At 38.1% G+C, this 20,130-nt stretch overlaps 1 protein-coding gene across 1 annotated transcript; it reads left to right on the top strand.

Annotated features, from left to right (window-relative positions):
• Positions 1 to 8,176: 8,176 nt before the first annotated feature.
• On the top strand, positions 8,177 to 19,753 carry LOC144437227 (uncharacterized). The gene is given in 7 exon segments (XM_078126125.1): positions 8,177 to 8,259; positions 11,793 to 11,897; positions 13,808 to 13,911; positions 14,563 to 14,722; positions 16,578 to 16,628; positions 16,889 to 16,966; positions 17,630 to 19,753. Coding segments are annotated over 7 exon segments (612 nt in total). The 5' UTR covers positions 8,177 to 8,191; the 3' UTR covers positions 17,676 to 19,753.
• The last annotated feature ends 377 nt before the right edge of the window (positions 19,754 to 20,130 follow it).

The following is a 20,130-nucleotide window of genomic DNA, read 5'->3' as shown; positions in this document are numbered from 1 at the left end:
TCATTCTGGCATAATATACTTGTCACTTTCATACTGGCATAATATATTTGTCACTTTCATACTGGCATAATATATTTGTCACTTTCATACTGGCATTATATATTTGTCACTTTCATACTGGCATTATATATTTGTTGCTTTCATACTGGCATAATATATTTGTCACTTTCATACTGGCATAATATATTTGTCACTTTCATACTGGCATAATATATTTGTCACTTTCATACTGGCATAATATATATGTCACTTTCATACTGGCATAATATATTTGTCACTTTCATACTGGCATAATATATTTGTCACTTTCATTCTGACATGATATATTTGTCACTTTCATACTGGCATAATATATTTGTCACTTTCATTCTGGCATATATTTGTTGCTTTCATTCTGGCATAATATATTTGTTGCTTTCATTCTGGCATGATATATTTGTTACTTTCATTCTGGCATAATATATTTGTTGCTTTCATACTGGCAAAATATATTTGTTGCTTTCATTCTGGCATAATATATTTGTCACTTTCATACTGGCATTATATATTTGTCACTTTCATACTGGCATAATATATTTGTCGATTTCATACTGGCATAATATATTTGTCACTTTCATTCTGGCATAATATACTTGTCACTTTCATTCTGGCATAATATATTTGTCACTTTCGTACTGGCATAATATATTTGTCACTTTCATACTGGCATAATATATTTGTCACTTTCATTCTGACATGATATATTTGTCACTTTCATACTGGCATAATATATTTGTCACTTTCATTCTGGCATATATTTGTTGCTTTCATTCTGGCATAATATATTTGTTGCTTTCATTCTGGCATAATATATTTGTTACTTTCATTCTGGCATAATATATTTGTTGCTTTCATTCTGGCATAATATATTTGTCCCTTTCATTCTGGCATAATATATTTGTTGCTTTCATACTGGCATAATATATTTGTCACTTTCATTCTGGCATTATATATTTGTCACTTTCATTCTGGCATAATATATTTGTCACTTTCATACTGGCATAATATATTTGTCACTTTCATTCTGGCATATATTTGTCACTTTCATACTGGCATGATATATTTGTTGCTTTCATTCTGGCATAATATATTTGTCACTTTCATACTGGCATAATATATTTGTCACTTTCATTCTGGCATAATATATGTGTCACTTTCATTCTGGCATAATATATTTGTCACTTTCATTCTGGCATTATATATTTGTCACTTTCATTCTGGCATAATATATTTGTCACTTTCATACTGGCATATATTTGTCACTTTCATTCTGGCATAATATATTTGTCACTTTCATTCTGGCATTATATATTTGTCACTTTCATACTGGCATAATATATTTGTTGCTTTCATTCTGGCATTATATATTTGTTGATCTTATATTAGCATAATCTATTTATCACTTTCATACACCAGGTTATCATTGTTAGTTTCATTTTTTGTGACCATAAACAAATTATTTGCGCATGAAATAAATGTTCTGTTTTGTAAATTAATTATAGTTGGTATTTAATTCATCCTTGTCAGATAAAGTCATTGCTTTTTGTTATGTACATATTTTTGCTTTCAGTGTCACTTTTACAATGTAACGCCTGACCAGTTGACTTAGATAGTGGTGTTGGTGTGAGTATTTGTAATGGCGATCAATAAATCTATTTTGCTGGAGAAGTGATTGTGTGACAGGTGTACTAATTACACATCCCTGTCTTGTGTGACAGGTGTACTAATTACACATCCCTGTCTTCTGTGACAGGTGTACTAATTACACATCCCTGTCTTGTGTGACAGGTGTACTAATTACACATCCCTGTCTCGTCATGAATTATCAAATGTTACTCCTACATCATTTATCTCAATTTTCAACTCTTTAAAGAACTGAAGTCATTAACACTTCAAGACATAACCCCACCACCTGAATGGAATGGAATGGAATTATGTTCCCAATTCCAAATAATGTAACCCCCCCCCCCCCCACATGGAATGGAATTCCATTGACAGTTCAAGACATAACCCCCCACCCCCACATAGAATGAAATGCCATAGACAATTCAAGGCACCCCTCTATTCCATGGAATGGGAAACCCTTGAAAATTTGAGACAAAGCTCACTCATCCCCCCATAACTCCAGCCATCCCACCCAGCCTACTACATCGGATTCCCCACAATTCTAACCACAGGGGTCAGCGAGCATGTAATTGATTGAGTGATTGATTTATTGATTGATTTATTATTTGGTTGAATGATTGATCGATTGATCAATTTTAGTGGTGCAATATAACTTATTTTGTGTATGATATTGATCAATTCACTCACTGAGTTTTAAAACTATTTTTTTCCCTGGCTACTTTGCTCTCAGCTATATCTCAGACCACGAAAAGTCTGAGGCTGTATGTAATTCTCTCTTCTTTATAGACTAAATTAAGACGCCACAACTCCAACCATCCCACCCAGCCTGTTACATACCACAACTCCAACCATCCCACCCAGCCTGTTACATACCACAACTCCAACCATCCCACCCAACCTGTTACATACCACAACTCCAACCATCCCACCCAGCCTGTTACATACCACAACTCCAACCATCCCACCCAGCCTGTTACATCTCCACAACTCCAACCATCCCACCCAACCTGTTACATCTCCACAACTCCAACCATCCCACCCAACCTGTTACATCCCCACAACTCCAACCATCCCACCCAACCTGTTACATCCCCACAACTCCAACCATCCCACCCAGGCTGTTACATCTCCACAACTCCAACCATCCCACTCAACCTGATACATCCCCACAACTCCAACCATCCCACCCAGCCTGTTACATCCCCACAACTCCAACCATCCCACCCAGGCTGTTACATCTCCACAACTCCAACCATCCCACCCAACCTGTTACATACCACAACTCCAACCATCCCACCCAGCCTGTTACATACCACAACTCCAACCATCCCACCCAACCTGTTACATCTCCACAACTCCAACCATCCCACCCAACCTGTTACATACCACAACTCCAACCATCCCACCCAGCCTGTTACATCTCCACAACTCCAACCATCCCACCCAACCTGTTACATACCACACAACTCCAACCATCCCACCCAACCTGTTACATACCACAACTCCAACCATCCCACCCAACCTGTTACATCTCCACAACTCCAACCATCCCACCCAACCTGTTACATCTCCACAACTCCAACCATCCCACCTAACCTGTTACATCTCCACAACTCCAACCATCCCACCCAGCCTGTTACATCTCTACAACTCCAACCATCCCACCCAGCCTGTTACATCTCTACAACTCCAACCATCCCACCCAACCTGTTACATCTCCACAACTCCAACCATCCCACCCAACCTGTTACATCTCCACAACTCCAACCATCCCACCTAACCTGTTACATACCACAACTCCAACCATCCCACCCAACCTGTTACATCTCTACAACTCCAACCATCCCACCCAGCCTGTTACATCTCTACAACTCCAACCATCCCACCCAACCTGTTACATCTCCACAACTCCAACCATCCCACCCAACCTGTTACATACCACAACTCCAACCATCCCACCTAACCTGTTACATCTCCACAACTCCAACCATCCCACCCAGCCTGTTACATACCACAACTCCAACCATCCCACCCAACCTGTTACATACCACACAACTCCAACCATCCCACCCAACCTGTTACATCTCTACAACTCCAACCATCCCACCCAACCTGTTACATCTCCACAACTCCAACCATCCCACCCAGCCTGTTACATACCACAACTCCAACCATCCCACCCAACCTGTTACATACCACACAACTCCAACCATCCCACTCAACCTGTTACATCTCCACAACTCCAACCATCCCACCCAACCTGTTACATACCACAACTCCAACCATCCCACCCAGCCTGTTACATACCACAACTCCAACCATCCCACCCAGCCTGTTACATACCACAACTCCAACCATCCCACCCAGCCTGTTACATCTCCACAACTCCAACCATCCCACCCAACCTGTTACATACCACAACTCCAACCACCCCACCCAGCCTGTTACATACCACAACTCCAACCATCCCACCCAGCCTGTTACATACCACAACTCCAACCATCCCACCCAGCCTGTTACATACCACAACTCCAACCATCCCACCGAACCTGTTACATCTCCACAACTCCAACCATCCCACCCAACCTGTTACATACCACAACTCCAACCATCCCACCCAGTCTGTTACATACCACAACTCCAACCACCCCACCCAGCCTGTTACATACCACAACTCCAACCATCCCACCCAGCCTGTTACATACCACAACTCCAACCATCCCACCCAGCCTGTTACATACCACAACTCCAACCATCCCACCGAACCTGTTACATCTCCACAACTCCAACCATCCCACCGAACCTGTTACATCTCCACAACTCCAACCATCCCACCCAGCCTGTTACATACCACAACTCCAACCATCCCACCCAGCCTGTTACATACCACAACTCCAACCACCCCACCCAACCTGTTACATCTCCACAACTCCAACCACCCCACCCAACCTGTTACATACCACAACTCCAACCATCCCACCCAGCCTGTTACATCTCCACAACTCCAACCATCCCACCTAACCTGTTATATGTCCACAACTCCAACCATCCCACCCAGCCTGTTACATACCACAACTCCAACCATCCCACCCAGCCTGTTACATCTCCACAACTCCAACCATCCCACCGAACCTGTTACATCTCCACAACTCCAACCATCCCACCGAACCTGTTACATCTCCACAACTCCAACCATCCCACCCAACCTGTTACATCTCTACAACTCCAACCATCCCACCCAACCTGTTACATCTCCACAACTCCAACCATCCCACCCAACCTGTTACATACCACAACTCCAACCATCCCACCGAACCTGTTACATCTCCACAACTCCAACCATCCCACCCAACCTGTTACATCTCTACAACTCCAACCATCCCACCCAACCTGTTACATCTCCACAACTCCAACCATCCCACCCAGGCTGTTACATCTCCACAACTCCAACCATCCCACCCAGGCTGTTACATCTCTACAACTCCAACCATCCCACCGAACCTGTTACATCTCTACAACTCCAACCATCCCACCCAACCTGTTACATCTCTACAACTCCAACCATCCCACCCAGCCTGTTACATACCACAACTCCAACCATCCCACCCAACCTGTTACATCTCCACAACTCCAACCATCCCACCCAACCTGTTACATCTCCACAACTCCAACCATCCCACCCAGCCTGTTACATACCACAACTCCAACCATCCCACCCAACCTGTTACATCTCCACAACTCCAACCATCCCACCTAACCTGTTACATCTCCACAACTCCAACCATCCCACCCAGCCTGTTACATACCACAACTCCAACCATCCCACCCAACCTGTTACATCTCCACAACTCCAACCATCCCACCCAACCTGTTACATCTCCACAACTCCAACCATCCCACCCAGCCTGTTACATACCACAACTCCAACCATCCCACCCAACCTGTTACATCTCCACAACTCCAACCATCCCACCCAGCCTGTTACATACCACAACTCCAACCATCCCACCCAACCTGTTACATCTCCACAACTCCAACCATCCCACCCAGCCTGTTACATACCACAACTCCAACCATCCCACCCAACCTGTTACATCTCCACAACTCCAACCATCCCACCCAACCTGTTACATCTCCACAACTCCAACCATCCCACCCAGCCTGTTACATACCACACAACTCCAACCATCCCACCCAACCTGTTACATCTCCACAACTCCAACCATCCCACCCAACCTGTTACATCTCCACAACTCCAACCATCCCACCCAACCTGTTACATACCACAACTCCAACCATCCCACCCAACCTGTTACATCTCCACAACTCCAACCATCCCACCCAACCTGTTACATCTCCACAACTCCAACCATCCCACCCAACCTGTTACATCTCCACAACTCCAACCATCCCACCTAACCTGTTACATAATTTATGTCATATTTCCACTGATCCTGTGTGGTATTGGTGACCTGTTTGGTACATTATCCAACACTAGAGGGCACTGTTGTAGAGATCTTGACATTATATTTGTAAATAAATGAGGTACTAGTATATTGTTGATGGTATACTTTCTGACAAGGACACTTGATACTTTAAACCCTTAATATTTGATAAAATGTTATGTACATTTGTTGAGCCACGCTGACTAACTGAAGTCTTTGATGCGCGGTTCATCATGTAGAAACATGTAAACTAATTAACTAGGTGCTTTGCAGGGATTGTTGTTCGAATAGCCTTTGTAATAATATATAATTGTTATTGTCAACTTATATATAACATTATATGAAATTTGACGTATGCATTGTTTACGTTTCTAATTATTGTTACAGTAATTTAATAGTGATAGAAGTATTTCCCGGGCCTATAAATTTATATTGGTTTAATAGTGAATTATTTGCTTATACTCTTTCTTATAGACGTACACGTTTTGTAAGTGATCGGTGTGATGCCCTTGAATGTGCATGTTTGTTTCAAGATAATATTACGTGTGATGTCGTAATAGGATCCTGTTTCATTTTGCACAGATATTTAATATTATTTAAATGAATGGTTCGATGATAGATGATAGTTGGTATGTACATGTCATTTGTAACGAACGACTGATAGTCCGAATATGTACACTATGTAGTTTGTCCGTGTGGACTCAGACCACTATTATAGTGGTCTAAGGTGCACGTGGACATCATGACGTGGACTTTTTTGATAGGCTGAAGTTTTCTATTATGAAAGCACTAATTATAGATATTGACTGAATCAAAGGTTAGTAGTTATAAAAAGTACCCATGTCTGGGGACTGTTTCCCTGGGCATGGGTTACTACTCTCTCTGCTAGATGACCACAAACTCAATGGAAATAATTAGTTGTTAAAACTTGTTTGTGTCATCTTCGGCAAAGGTATTTAGTGATGTATCTGTTTTGTCTTTCATGCGTATTGTAGCTGTCGTATTGTATATATCCGTTTTAGTTTGTAGTTTTGGCAAATATATATATATATATATATATATATATATATATATATATATATATATATATATATATATATATATATATATATATATATATATATATAGTTTTGGTAGTACTGGAACTCTTTCTTGGGTGTAACTCGGAGTTTCACGCATATTGCGATCATCAGACACTGAGTGTCTGATGATCGCAATATGCGTGAAACTCCGAGTTACACCCAAGAAAGAGTTCCAGTACTACCAAAACTATTACGCTCTGCCACTGCGGTATAGAGCACTGTCTTAGCAGATTGATACTCACCGAGTTATATATATATATATATATATATATATATATATATATATATATATATATATATATATATATATATATATATATATATATATATATATATATATATATATATATATATATATATATATATATATATATATATATATATATATTTGCCAAATACAGTCAATCAATCAATCTGCAGCTGTATCATGTATGGCCGTCTGTGGGAGTTGTACCCCCCCCCCCCCCGATTTATCTGTCTTCTACATTGCCGTTTTTTTTTCGTTGATTTTTTGTTCCATGGGAAGAGGCGCTCACTCCCGAAACAAACAAACAAACAAACAAACAAACATATGTGTGTGTGTGTGTGTGTGTGTGTGTGTGTGTGTGTGTGTGTGTGTGTGTGTGTGTGTGTGTGTGTGTGTGTGGATACACGAAGGAAATAGACTGAAGCAAATTATCCGCAACTGACAGTGAGCCGTATTCCAACTTCAGATTTTGATTGCAGTGATGGGTACTGGGTTAGCTTTGATATTGAAAACTGTAAACAAAGAAAAAATACTAGTATATCATCGTTGACACTGGTAAACCCAACAGATATAAACAATAATGTAACTCAATATGTAAGGTAATGTGTAATGCTTACAAGTGTAGTGCTTACAAGTATTTATTGTTCATTGTTTGTTTTACGGTGTACACGTGCAAAAAAAAACACCCTCCGAAGTCCGTAGGTGGCGCTTTTACCCAGAGTGCATTTCAACGAACACCGCAGAGCAGCAAAATGTCACGTTTTGGGAGCAGACCACCAAATACTTCACTGTACATTCGAAATGTGCCCGACGGGACGAGGTAATTTCCAATTTACAGTCTAAGCAAGGTTGTAGACGAATTGATGAAGAACTTTGAGCGTCAGGCCAGTCTCTTTTGGTCTCATTTACCAGTTTGTAATATTTAGCTCTTGCTACGCGCGAGATTAATAGGCGGCCATCTTGTATATATTGGTTAAGTTTGAGTGCTTGTGCGTTGTTTACAGGGTTTCGTTTTGTAGTTGCCCATATTTACTCAAAATGTGTCCAGTTAAAGTGAACATTATAAGCCGTAAGTTTAAGTTTCCGTCACCATACAAACTGATTACGTCAATTTCAAATTAACATGTGGTAAATAATGTTCATGTAGTCTTGCTTGCATGTGGAGTGAGTCGTCCCTTCCTTCTCTGTCCCGCGGCCCGCACGGCATGAGACAGCCGTGAACACTAGGCTTACCAGAAATGCTGGTAACTAAAGAATTAACACGCTCTGTGGTCAAATATGAGCAATAAATATACTATTTAGTAATTTTGTCTCACCGTGGCTACAAAAGTCCCAGTTCGGATGACCAAAAATCACGAAATCACAAGTTCAACAGTAAATTTCAGGCTTCCTCCTCACGGATGATGCTGCAGTGGACGGTCGCTATCAAATATGGCGGGGTTTGTAAGGTGGGCTGTTTGAAATTACACTTCGAACTGGAAAAGTTCCAATTTTAACATTTTTTTTTATCTTGCCAGCAACTACTATCCAAGAGATATAAAATGAGTACATATAAAATATTTGATAGATTACTGATATTTGATCACTGGATATGTAATTTTGTAATTGAAGTGTTTGCTGTGATTATGAGGGCATTTTCATCTGATTTTGTGCCTTTTTTTCCTTCCGATGTTTAACCCGAATCAAACGCTACAATTCCTGTAACACAAATGTAACTAGAAGAGATTCAGCTCTGAATTGCAAAGTTGGGCAGACTTTTCTGCTAAATTACCCTTACCTGGCAAAACATCAGACATTTCCTAACGCCAACATTAATTACGGAGCCTTCAAGACCCAAGAAGTGTTCAGAGGTACCCCAATTCCGTCAAAATTGGCAAATGTAGCAATGAATGCAGCATTTTGAAATGGGCAGTACGCTGACATCTTGCTCACGTTTTCAATGTGGTTTTGTCTATTTGCATTACAGGAATTGTAGCATTTGATTTGGGTTAAACATCGGAATGAAAAAAGGCACAAAAACAGATGAAAAAGCCCTCAAAATCACAGCAAATACTACAATTATTGCAGCTATTGCAATTGGTGCAAAAGCATTTTGCTGGCGCACTTGAAATAGGTGGATTACATTTAGGGTAAGACACTATTGGGGTGTGGACATTTTGGGGCAAATGGGTGAACCAGTCATGGGATGGGGGTTTGTGGATCTTTAATTCATTGAGTCTTCATACGCTCTCACCTGCTTTCCCCTTTGTGTACCACCATTCTTGATTTGACATCAGGTGTTCACTTTCTATATCTATTTCTCCTTTTGCCTAGTGCTATCCTTCATCAAATCTTTTAGATCTCTCTTTATATCTAGCTCAATGAGGTCCTGAGATGAAATGTAAAATTCAATCACAGCCACCCACAACAGTCATTAACATCATGTCTTTGTTAATCTATTGATCACAGAATTCTAACCAATGACAAGTTAGTGTTTATTGTAGGCAGTTACATAATGTCCAAATATGGTATATTTCTCAGGTCGGGACTGTTTACATCATTATAACAGTTGGAGTTTACCTAGTCAGGGGAGACTGACTTGAGTACATAGTCAGATAGTCAGTATTTGGTCAGTATGACTCTGTTATCAATCAGAGATCCAAGTGGTTTCAAACTTGCAAACATGCATTCAAATGAATAATGAGGTCAATTTATACTGGGCCCTCGTTCACTGACAAGCCCCCACACACCCATATGATCATGTACATGTATAATAGAAATGTATTGTTCTAATTACCCACATTAATAAGTGAAGGAGGGCGCAACAGCTCCTTATCATTCACAGCTTTCGGAGAGAAAATTTGTCTTTCTTGAGCTGTGCAATTCACAAAATTGACAGGAAATCAATGACAAGTTGCCTTTTAACAGAGGTTGGTCAAGAAGTATGGTGATTACCTATTTTACATGGAGAAAATCGTTGCCGAATGCAAAAGTTTTCGGCTTCGATGTTTGATTGCAAGTTTAAGACCACTTGGATCTCTGACTGAGAATGGGGTCATACCAACCAAATATATTTGATTCCGTACTCAAGTCAGGGCCTTCTTGGACTAGGGACCTATTTGCATGAACAACTTTTGATTATGATTGAGTCACTTTAGAAATATCTGAGAACTGTTCCAAATGATAATGAAAGGTGAAGAATGTTCTTGACCAATAGAAAGTGTTGAAATGTTGAAGCAGCTGACTTAATTGTTTTGTGCTGCTTGTAGGCATCTTAAACAACAGCTGTGATAATTGTAGTGCTAGTTTTTCATTTTATTTAGTTTTTTGCACAACTGAGTCACAGTGAGTGCTATAGGCATGGCAAAGTGTCTGTGTGTATGTATGGATGTAAACATGCTTGGGTTTTTTTAAAGGCCAGTAAGCCATATACAGGTAAAATGATGTGGCTTGGTGTTTCATTTATGTGATATGACATTTAATACACACCCTCAGACTACTTCTAATGCAATAGAATCAATTATGTAGATGCCGTGCACAGTGAAGATGTAGAAATACAATGTAGTCAAGTTAAAATGTTGATTATCAGTTAGAAAGTAAACAATTGCAGCCATTAAAATCATCAAGTCCATGTGTAATGTTTTCATTAGAAGCCTGTTTTTACTGAATAGTAATGCTTATCAGTGTTCAGTGAGATTGGGCAAAGGATCCTGCTGTGTTTATTGTGTCTCTGTTATTGTTAGTCTTGAGTTGAACTATGTCTACAGTCTATCTTTGTGTCAAAAACGTAATGTTCCATGAGTGAAACACCAAGCCTACATCATTTTAGCTATAATGATACCGGAGGTACCAGAGGTTCCCAGATCAATTTACTGCAGTACCTCACCATGGGCAGGTGTGGCCATGGGTCAATAACAGACCAGGTTCATAAAAGTGAATACATACATGTACACACCTAGTGACAAGACCACACCCATAGCAACAACCAAATGGTGGTATGTAATATACAGCACAACAACAGGCTAGATTGACAAGTAGATAAAAAAAACAACCTGAAACCATGCAGGACCTAAGATACTGTTCATAGCAACAGTAAAGTGATAGTGCATATTGCATGGCTAAAAACAATGATGGGTTGACATGTTGATAAGCATTTTTATTTAAATTATCAGAAACTATAGAGTTGTGCTATGACGCCATTGTCTCTATTTTTTGGCTTTGTCAAACTATACACTATTCAGTATGCAGTATAGTACGGCAAATTGAAGTGGTATTAGCTGATGGTGAATTTGTTACTTGATAAGCGAATTGGCTAAAGTACAGAGACATGTTATATAACATGCAGCATTGACATGCAATTACTTTGATACACAGACCAGAGGAGATGAGGCAGCTTTTTGGTAAATATGGGCCCATAACAGATGTCTATGTACCACTGGATTATTACACCAGAAGACCAAGAGGTTTCGCATATGTACAATATCCTTCACAAAGTAATGTGCGTCAAAGACCAGGCCACATGTATTTCAAATATCAATAGTCATAACAATATGGCCAGTGTCTTTTCACTGTTATTGTTGCAACAGTGTCATGCTTTAGTTAGCTTCTTTGTACTAGAGTCCATTTACCCTAGGTAATGCAGTGTCTTGGTAATGAGTTGAAATAGTTCACACTTAAATTGACAGTGAATGAAGCCTAGCCATATCTTCACTCAAACTTTGATACCATATTTAAATTTCCTAGTTAAGTATTTGCAAATTGCTCTACATACAAGGTAAGTCTTGCTTTCATTTTGATAACTACTCGTACTGACGTAGAAAACTGTAATTTTGTTCTTTATAGAAAGCAAAGATCATACCTCTGGGCAAGGAAAAGGTCAAAGATCAAGGGTCAAAGATCAAGTCAAGTACAAGTAATTTGTGCCCAAGGTTCAAGCAATTTAAGCGCAAGTAAAGCCACAAATTGGTCCATGTTTTGAAGCGATGGCAAAGTCAGGTTAAAAGTGAAAAGAGTCAAGTTCAAGTGTGATAAAGCATCTACTGAAAATTGGTGCGTGTATTCAAGTGGTGGCAAAGTCAGGTTAAAAGTGAAAAGAGTCAAGTTCAAGTGTGATAAAGCATCTACTGAAAATTGGTGCGTGTATTGAAGCGATGGCAAAATCAGTTTTAAAGTGAAAAGAGTCAAGTTCAAGTGTGATAAAGCATCTACTGAAAATTGGTGCGTGTATTGAAGCGATGGCAAAATCAGTTTTAAAGTGAAAAGAGTCAAGTTCAAGTGCTAAAGAATCTGCTCAAATTGGTCCAAGTGTATTGAAGTGATGACAAGGTCAGGTTAAAAGAAAGCAAAGAATCAAGTCCAAGTACGGTAAAGAGTCAAGTTCAGGTCCATTGGTATAGCCAAATGTCGTCAGACTTGATCAAGATCAAGCCTCAAGTCCAAGCTGCATCAAAGAGAGAGGGGGCTGTCAAGTGAAAGTGAAGTGAAGTTACAGAGGGGGTTGTCAGTCAAGTTGGGCCAATTCAGAATGGTGACCAAAGTCAAGTGCCATCAAATCAAAAACGGTTTATCGTATCGATCAAGTTGTCTGAAAGCCAAGTCTTGTTTGGGTGCTAGCCAAGCGACATCAACAAAAACTTGGTAGTCACGATTTTTGTATCTTTCTGTGTTCATCTTGAAGCGATACCTCTACTCAAACCATAGTTTAGTGGGATATATTTAAAAGACAAGAATTCCTCAAAAAGTGGGGAGAGTCTTGCATATCTAAAACTTTTCAAAAATTATATTCAACCAAAAATTTCAAGAAAGAGTTTGTTCAGCACCAAACTAATCAGGCAAAGCTGCTTGACAATGTAGCAGTCAAAACTGAATCAAATGAATAAAAACATTTACCTTAAAAATATTCAAACATGGTTTCACAAACATTTCGTATGATTGAATTTTGAATATGATCATAAAGTAAGAGTCCCTGAATATCGCTATGTTCAGTATTAAAAATTTTGACAAAATTACCCGATTTTACTGAATGTAAAATGAGAAAATTAGTGTTTATTGTTGCCGTTTCAAAAGTCAGCTTTGGTCAGAACTAATTTACTTGCCTACAATTTTCAAACATTTCTCACACTTGAATGTCATTAGAAAATTAAAAAATCATGTCAATATTGTTGACTTGTATTCCACATAGACGTAGTCTTGCGACTGTATCATGCTCTGTAGTGGTAATAGACAGCAGGTCCCCAATTCTTGTTTTCCTGATTTGACCTGAATTTGATGCAGCTAAGACCATCAAATGTACATGTACATTGTCTGAGTTGTACCTGACTAAATTATGTATTCCAACCCTGAATCAACTAGGACTTGTCCAAGTTTGTCCAATCCTTAACTTAGTTTACATTTGAAGACATCAGAGATGCTGAGGATGCCAAGTATAACCTAAACCACTACAGATTTTATGGAAGGGAACTAGACATTCAGTTTGCCCAGGGAGATCGGAAGAGTAAGTACGCATCCTAGTTTTGCTTGTGACTTCAGATAATTGGCATTTTAGCTCCTATTACGAGTAATTATAGGAATGACCCATGTCCCTCGTCCATTTCAGCTATTTCTCCTGATACCCTTGTCTCTTAATTTCATCCAATCATAGCACAAATGTCAAACACTATAGAGTGCATATGCACATCACTTAATTTTGTGACCTTGACCTTGTAAATTGGCAAAACTCCCTGGCCCATTGCAAGATGGACATGAGCAATTATATATAAAGGAGCCAGAAAGAAAATATGCAGTTATTGAATTTGAATGCATTATAATGTTAAAGTGGCCATATGGATGAGGATTTGGTATTTTACCATGGCTTTCCTTCTTGATAAATCAATATGAAACAACATATCCCAAATACTTGGTTGTAATTCAATAAATTGCAGAAAATTGATAAATATGTCAAATCTTTGTTATTGTAGCAAACTTTTTACACACCAGCTTTTTGCACTGACACAGACTTAGTCTGTGTTGTTTCTATGTTGTTTCAAGTAGGAAGCAATGATAAAACTGTTTTGTAAATTAAAATTCCAAAAATAAATACCCAATCCTCATCCATATGGCCACTTCAAATTATATTCATGAATGTAATTGCATTGCTTGTTTACAGCACCTGGCCAGATGCATTCAAAGGAGAGAACATCTAGGAGGGGTTACTATGAGAGGGGTTCTGGTTCAAGTTCAAGGTACCGCTATGATAGGAGTCGTTCCAGAAGTAGAAGCCCTGACAGGAGAAGTCGAAGTAGAAGTCCTTACTAGTAAGAACAAACGTTAGATTTTTAGCCCCTCTATGGACACCAGGTGTTATCGTAGATGAGTTTCCTGTTAAACATTGACCTTTGACTTTGATAGTTTTCAAAGTCAAATCTATGAATTTGGCCGATCTCCATAGTTCTGTGAGCCAACCACTTAACCCTCAGAGCACAGATAACATAACATTACAGAACACGGATAACATAACATTACAGAACACGGATAACATAACATTACAGAACACGCATAACATAACATTACAGAACACGGATAACATTACAGAACACGCATAACATAACATTACAGAACACTGATAACATTACAGAACACGGATAACATAATATTACAGAACACGGATAACATAACATTACAGAACACGGATAACATAACATTACAGAACACTGATAACATAACATTACAGAACACGGATAACAACATAACATTACAGAACACGGATAACATAACATTACAGAACACGCATAACAGTATATTACAGTACACAAATAACATAACATTACAGAACACAGATAACATAACATTACAGAACACAGATAGCATAACATTACAGAACACACATAACATAACATTACAGAACACGGATAACATAACATTACAGAACACAGATAGCATACCATTACAGAACACGGATAACGTAACATTACAGAACACGGATAACATAACATTACAGAACACGGATAGCCTAACATTACAGAACACGGATAACGTAACATTACAGAACACGGATAACATAACATTACAGTACACAGATAACATAACATTACAGAACACAAATAACAACATTACAGAACACAAATAACATAACATTACAGAACACAGATAACATAACATTACAGTACACAGATAACATAATATTATGTTTAAATGACAACTGTGCCTGCGTGGAAAATGTATTATACATTTTTTGTTTACATAAACTTGTATTGTCTCAAGTGTCACTTGGGCAGGGGAAAATGGCAATCAGAAAGACAGTAACATAGATTGTGAGTCAAATGGCAGAAAAACCCATTACACATGACCGTCCATACTGTCACTCCTCTAATTTGAATCTATAAACTACCACACTGATTTTAAAATGGTGACCATAGAGGATTTTTGGCTCATCTTTTCGTTGATTCTGATGACAACGAAGTTGATTTTGAAGGCTAGATTCTGGAGAAAATAAGATAGGGAATTTTTTTATACAGAATCGTGTGACAGTGAGGTAGAAAGTGAAGTGAAAGATCATTAAAAATCACTACGTTGGGAATCCAGGCATGTCAATTGGAGTAAACCTATCATTTGGTCCTGAAATTCAGACTTTAGATTATTCCAAGCTGTTTGTCGCCTATGCCAATTATGATATGATTACGGCGGAAATAAATCCTTGTGTTGTCGATAAAACTGAAATGAGAAATAGAGCCATACAGCCTTTACTTGGGATTTTTGTGAAAAAAATGTGTATAATTCACTGCAAAAGTACAGATTTACTACATCTGATGTAATTTTGTCATAGATTATATCATGCGTAATGAAATGAAAATCAGATTTCATATATCCATTGTTTAGTTGTAACCACTCCTTATAGCAATAAAATCAGAATGAATGAGACATGGTAATGTTGTGTTGTGGAGTCTCTTTTTAATCAGCAAACAGGTAAGGGTACATGTGGGCATACAACCCTCTGAGGGTTAATCTATTAATCAAGCCTGCAATTTTTACTATGTAGGACAAATACATAAGCACTTCATTTGGTGACCTTGGCCAAACATTTGATACATTCAATACCCATACTTTAATTCTCCTAATGTTAAATAAATTGTGTCAATCCAAAATCAACTTCATACATTAAATCAAATCTTTTCTTTTCTACAGTCATGATGATAAACGCAGTCGCCGCCGGTCTCGTTCCAGGAGTTATGAAAGGTAAGTAATGCGTCATGTCAATGTTACTGTATATTGAAGAAAAAATAACCTGCTGTATTGCAGTGCCAAGAGTATATTTCTGATATTGAAACTAAACAAAGCAAGGAGAGTTACAGTGGTAGTAGTGTAGTACATCGGTTGTATTGTACATTGGCCGTATTGTACATTGGTTGTATTGTACATTGGCCGTATTGTACATCAGTTGTTATGTATATAGTTAGTATAATCTAAGTCTTGCCCTTGTCTTTACATTTTGTTAGACGCCGCAGTAGAAGATCGTATTCTAGGTCAAGATCACGTTCCCATTCCCGAGGTCGTGGACGTCGCTCCCCATCAAGGTAAATAACCATATTTTCTATTGTCCTACTCTGTAGTTGTACAATTACTCTCTCAATCATTTGATGTCCAGTCCATTACTACAATGTTACCAAAGTTATAGATTTAATTATGCAACATTTTGAGAATCAAGCTTTAAATTTATAATTTTATTACATATGTTGATGTAACTGACAAAGCTTGTTGATTTAGCTTCTTTTAATGAATAATGGATTATGTGCATAATTTTCTAATATTTAGGCAATATCATATGTGTGCAATCTTCAAATTGTAGATTATTTGGTATGCATATTGATTATAACAAAGTGCATGTGTCCTATAAAGCTTGTTGGTGTAGATTTTCAACTATAATGAGTCATTGAGTGTTTATTAGCTGCCTACAGCCACAGAAAATGTTCACCAACTGTCGTTACTTCTTCTATGTAGTGTTTCCTTACACAGCTCATAAACAGAGAAGTCAAATATATTGAACTCATAATCAACAAATGTAAAGTATTGAAACAAGATAAAAGATTAAACATTAGACTAATCACACAGCATACTAGCATTAAACTATTGTCAAAAATGTGTTAAGACCTAGAAGTCAGACAACTATTGAAACACTGACCCAAGAGAACACTTTCAATTTACATCTGGTTCTAACATCTAGTATTCTTTGTTGACAGGTCTTCAAGTCCACATAGAAGTCGTAGTCGTAGTCGTAGTCGCTAGACGTTTAGCTGCCAACCAACCAACAGAAAACTTCCACTATGTGCTATCTTGAGCCATTTTTTAAAACAATGCTTTGATTGTTATTTTCAAACATGTCTCATTCTACATGGCAATCTAGCCTGACATGTTTTTAGTTCAGATCAATTAGATGAAAATGTGTTCGTTTATTTTTGTTCTTGTCAATTTTTGTTAACTGTAATCTCAATCTGATTGAAATCAGATGTGGGAATATACATTGAGGTGCTTTATTTACTTTTATTTCTTTCATGGCTTTGTTTTTTATTTTGTTGTTCTGGGAGTGATCGCCTTTCCAATATCTGAACCTGTATTGTACTTGTGGTACTTTAGTTCAAATCTCACAGCTTTGATTAGCCAACCAGGATGATCTTTACATTATCGACTAAGCAAACTGAGCATGCTGAAAGTACAAAATCTCTCTCTCTCTCTCCCCCCCCCCCCCCCCCCTTTCTGAATGGAGTTGTGACTTACTCTGTTTGCAAGCAGGACTAGAACACAATCACACATACTTTCATCAATGGTAATTTCCAGAAATGAGATTTAATCATGAACAAGTTGAGTTGAATGATATAGCAGGCTGTTAAATAAGCAATCAATACCATCAAATGCAAAAACTACACTGGCTCTGCCCTAATCTAAAATTATGGGCTAAGACGTGATTGACAAACTCTACTAATACTTCACAAAATTCATTGACTTTAGGTCTACACATATAATATGCACATACCCACAGTACACCTACACAGTCTTGAAAGAAGCTTGCTCATTCAAAGCATGAGATTTTTGAATGTTAACTACTGGGAAAGGTGATCACTGCGGGAACAACAGAAAACTAACTATGAAAAAAATACAGTTGAATAAAGCTGTAAGTATTGAGTTGTATTCCCACATCGGATTTTAATCACAATGTTGTATATCAACGCATTATTTTCTATCATCACTGTGATGAAATCTATATTTTGTGTTTTGCGTTAGCACAACTACACTGAGTTTCAGTAGTCCTGGTGAAATATCTGTATGCAAAGAAGATCTTATGTGAATTTTGGTTCCAAACTCTTCATTCCAGAATGGGAATCTGTGGATGTCCATAACAATGGTCAATAGTATCTAGTAGCTAAAGTAACAACTGGGATGTGTAGGAATCAATTTACGAAGAGAATACTGTCAAACCTTGGAAATTATAGTCACCAGTCATTACCCAAACACTACAGCTGTGCTACTGTGCCATTGGCATTTTTCTGTATTTTTGTTGTATTTTTTCCATGACATTTAGTATATATAGAGAGTGTAGCAAAACATAATCATAGCTTTTGAAATTTTTCACTTCTGTTACACATATTTATTTAAAGTAAAGAAATTGAGCTTTCATAAGTCTGTCTACAGTTCAAGAAATGTCAGTTTTACATTCTGAAGAGTTTTTAGTTTGAAAATGTCTGTTTGCTGCAAAACTGCAATGAAGTACCCGAGAATAAATAAGACAGCTTTAAAATGAGTGTATACTTTGTATTTAACAATAGTGTTCACAACTGCCTTTGTTTAGTTTCATATAGTTTTAGGTTGCTTCCACAAATGTTTTGTATCAGAGCTTCCATTGTGTTTTTAAAGTCCAACTTGTGATGTAGTTGTTGAAACAAGTACCACACACACACACAAAGCTGTTGTTGTGAAATCTCTAGGGAAAAAGAAAGGATTTTTTTTTTTTTTTAAATTTCACCTTATATTCTAAAAATGTATTTCATGTTTAGTTTGGACCCTCACGGTATTCAAAGTTTTGCAGGATATTTTAAAATATTATGAAACCCCAGTGGGGCATACCTTTGCCTATATCTCCATGATATTCAACGTCAAATAGCAATATGAAGTGTTGTATCTTGAGGTATCATTCAGATTTGCACAATACGTTTGCCATAAAACATACAAGTTGGAGACTGTGTTTTGATTGAAGGCTTGTAGCACAGGTCAAGTATCATTACATTTTTGTGTGTACTTTCTATTGAAAATGTTATATGTTTTGCAGTAAAGTAATACATTGTTAGGGCTTTGAATGTGTTTTACGTGGTTAACTGTGAAATAAAAAGTTATTGTGTTTGCTATACACTGCCACATGTTTCTCAATTATTTTTATTTGTTGTTGGTTGAGGTTTTTAGAATGATTTGTAATGCAGAATGTCAACTATAGTGCTATGTTTCCTCACCATGGAAAACTTATTTGACCTGCCTTCCACATTCTTGTTATCAGAGTTCCTAAACTATAGCTGCAACACTGTACTGCCCTCATATGTATGAATCCCAGCATCTTGGAAATCCTTGTTTGAAATGATTACTCAAAGACTTGAGGACAGAGACTGAAGAGAAAGTGCAAAGTGACACACGCTGAGTGTGTACACTAACTGTTACTACTTGTAGTGTTCAACACATACTGAAGCACCATCAATCA

This window comes from Glandiceps talaboti, chromosome 7 (assembly GCF_964340395.1).
Source record: "Glandiceps talaboti chromosome 7, keGlaTala1.1, whole genome shotgun sequence".
Taxonomy (NCBI): Eukaryota; Metazoa; Hemichordata; class Enteropneusta; family Spengelidae; genus Glandiceps; species Glandiceps talaboti.
Note: the sequence above shows the minus strand (reverse complement) of the source record. Positions and strands in the feature narration are given on the sequence as shown.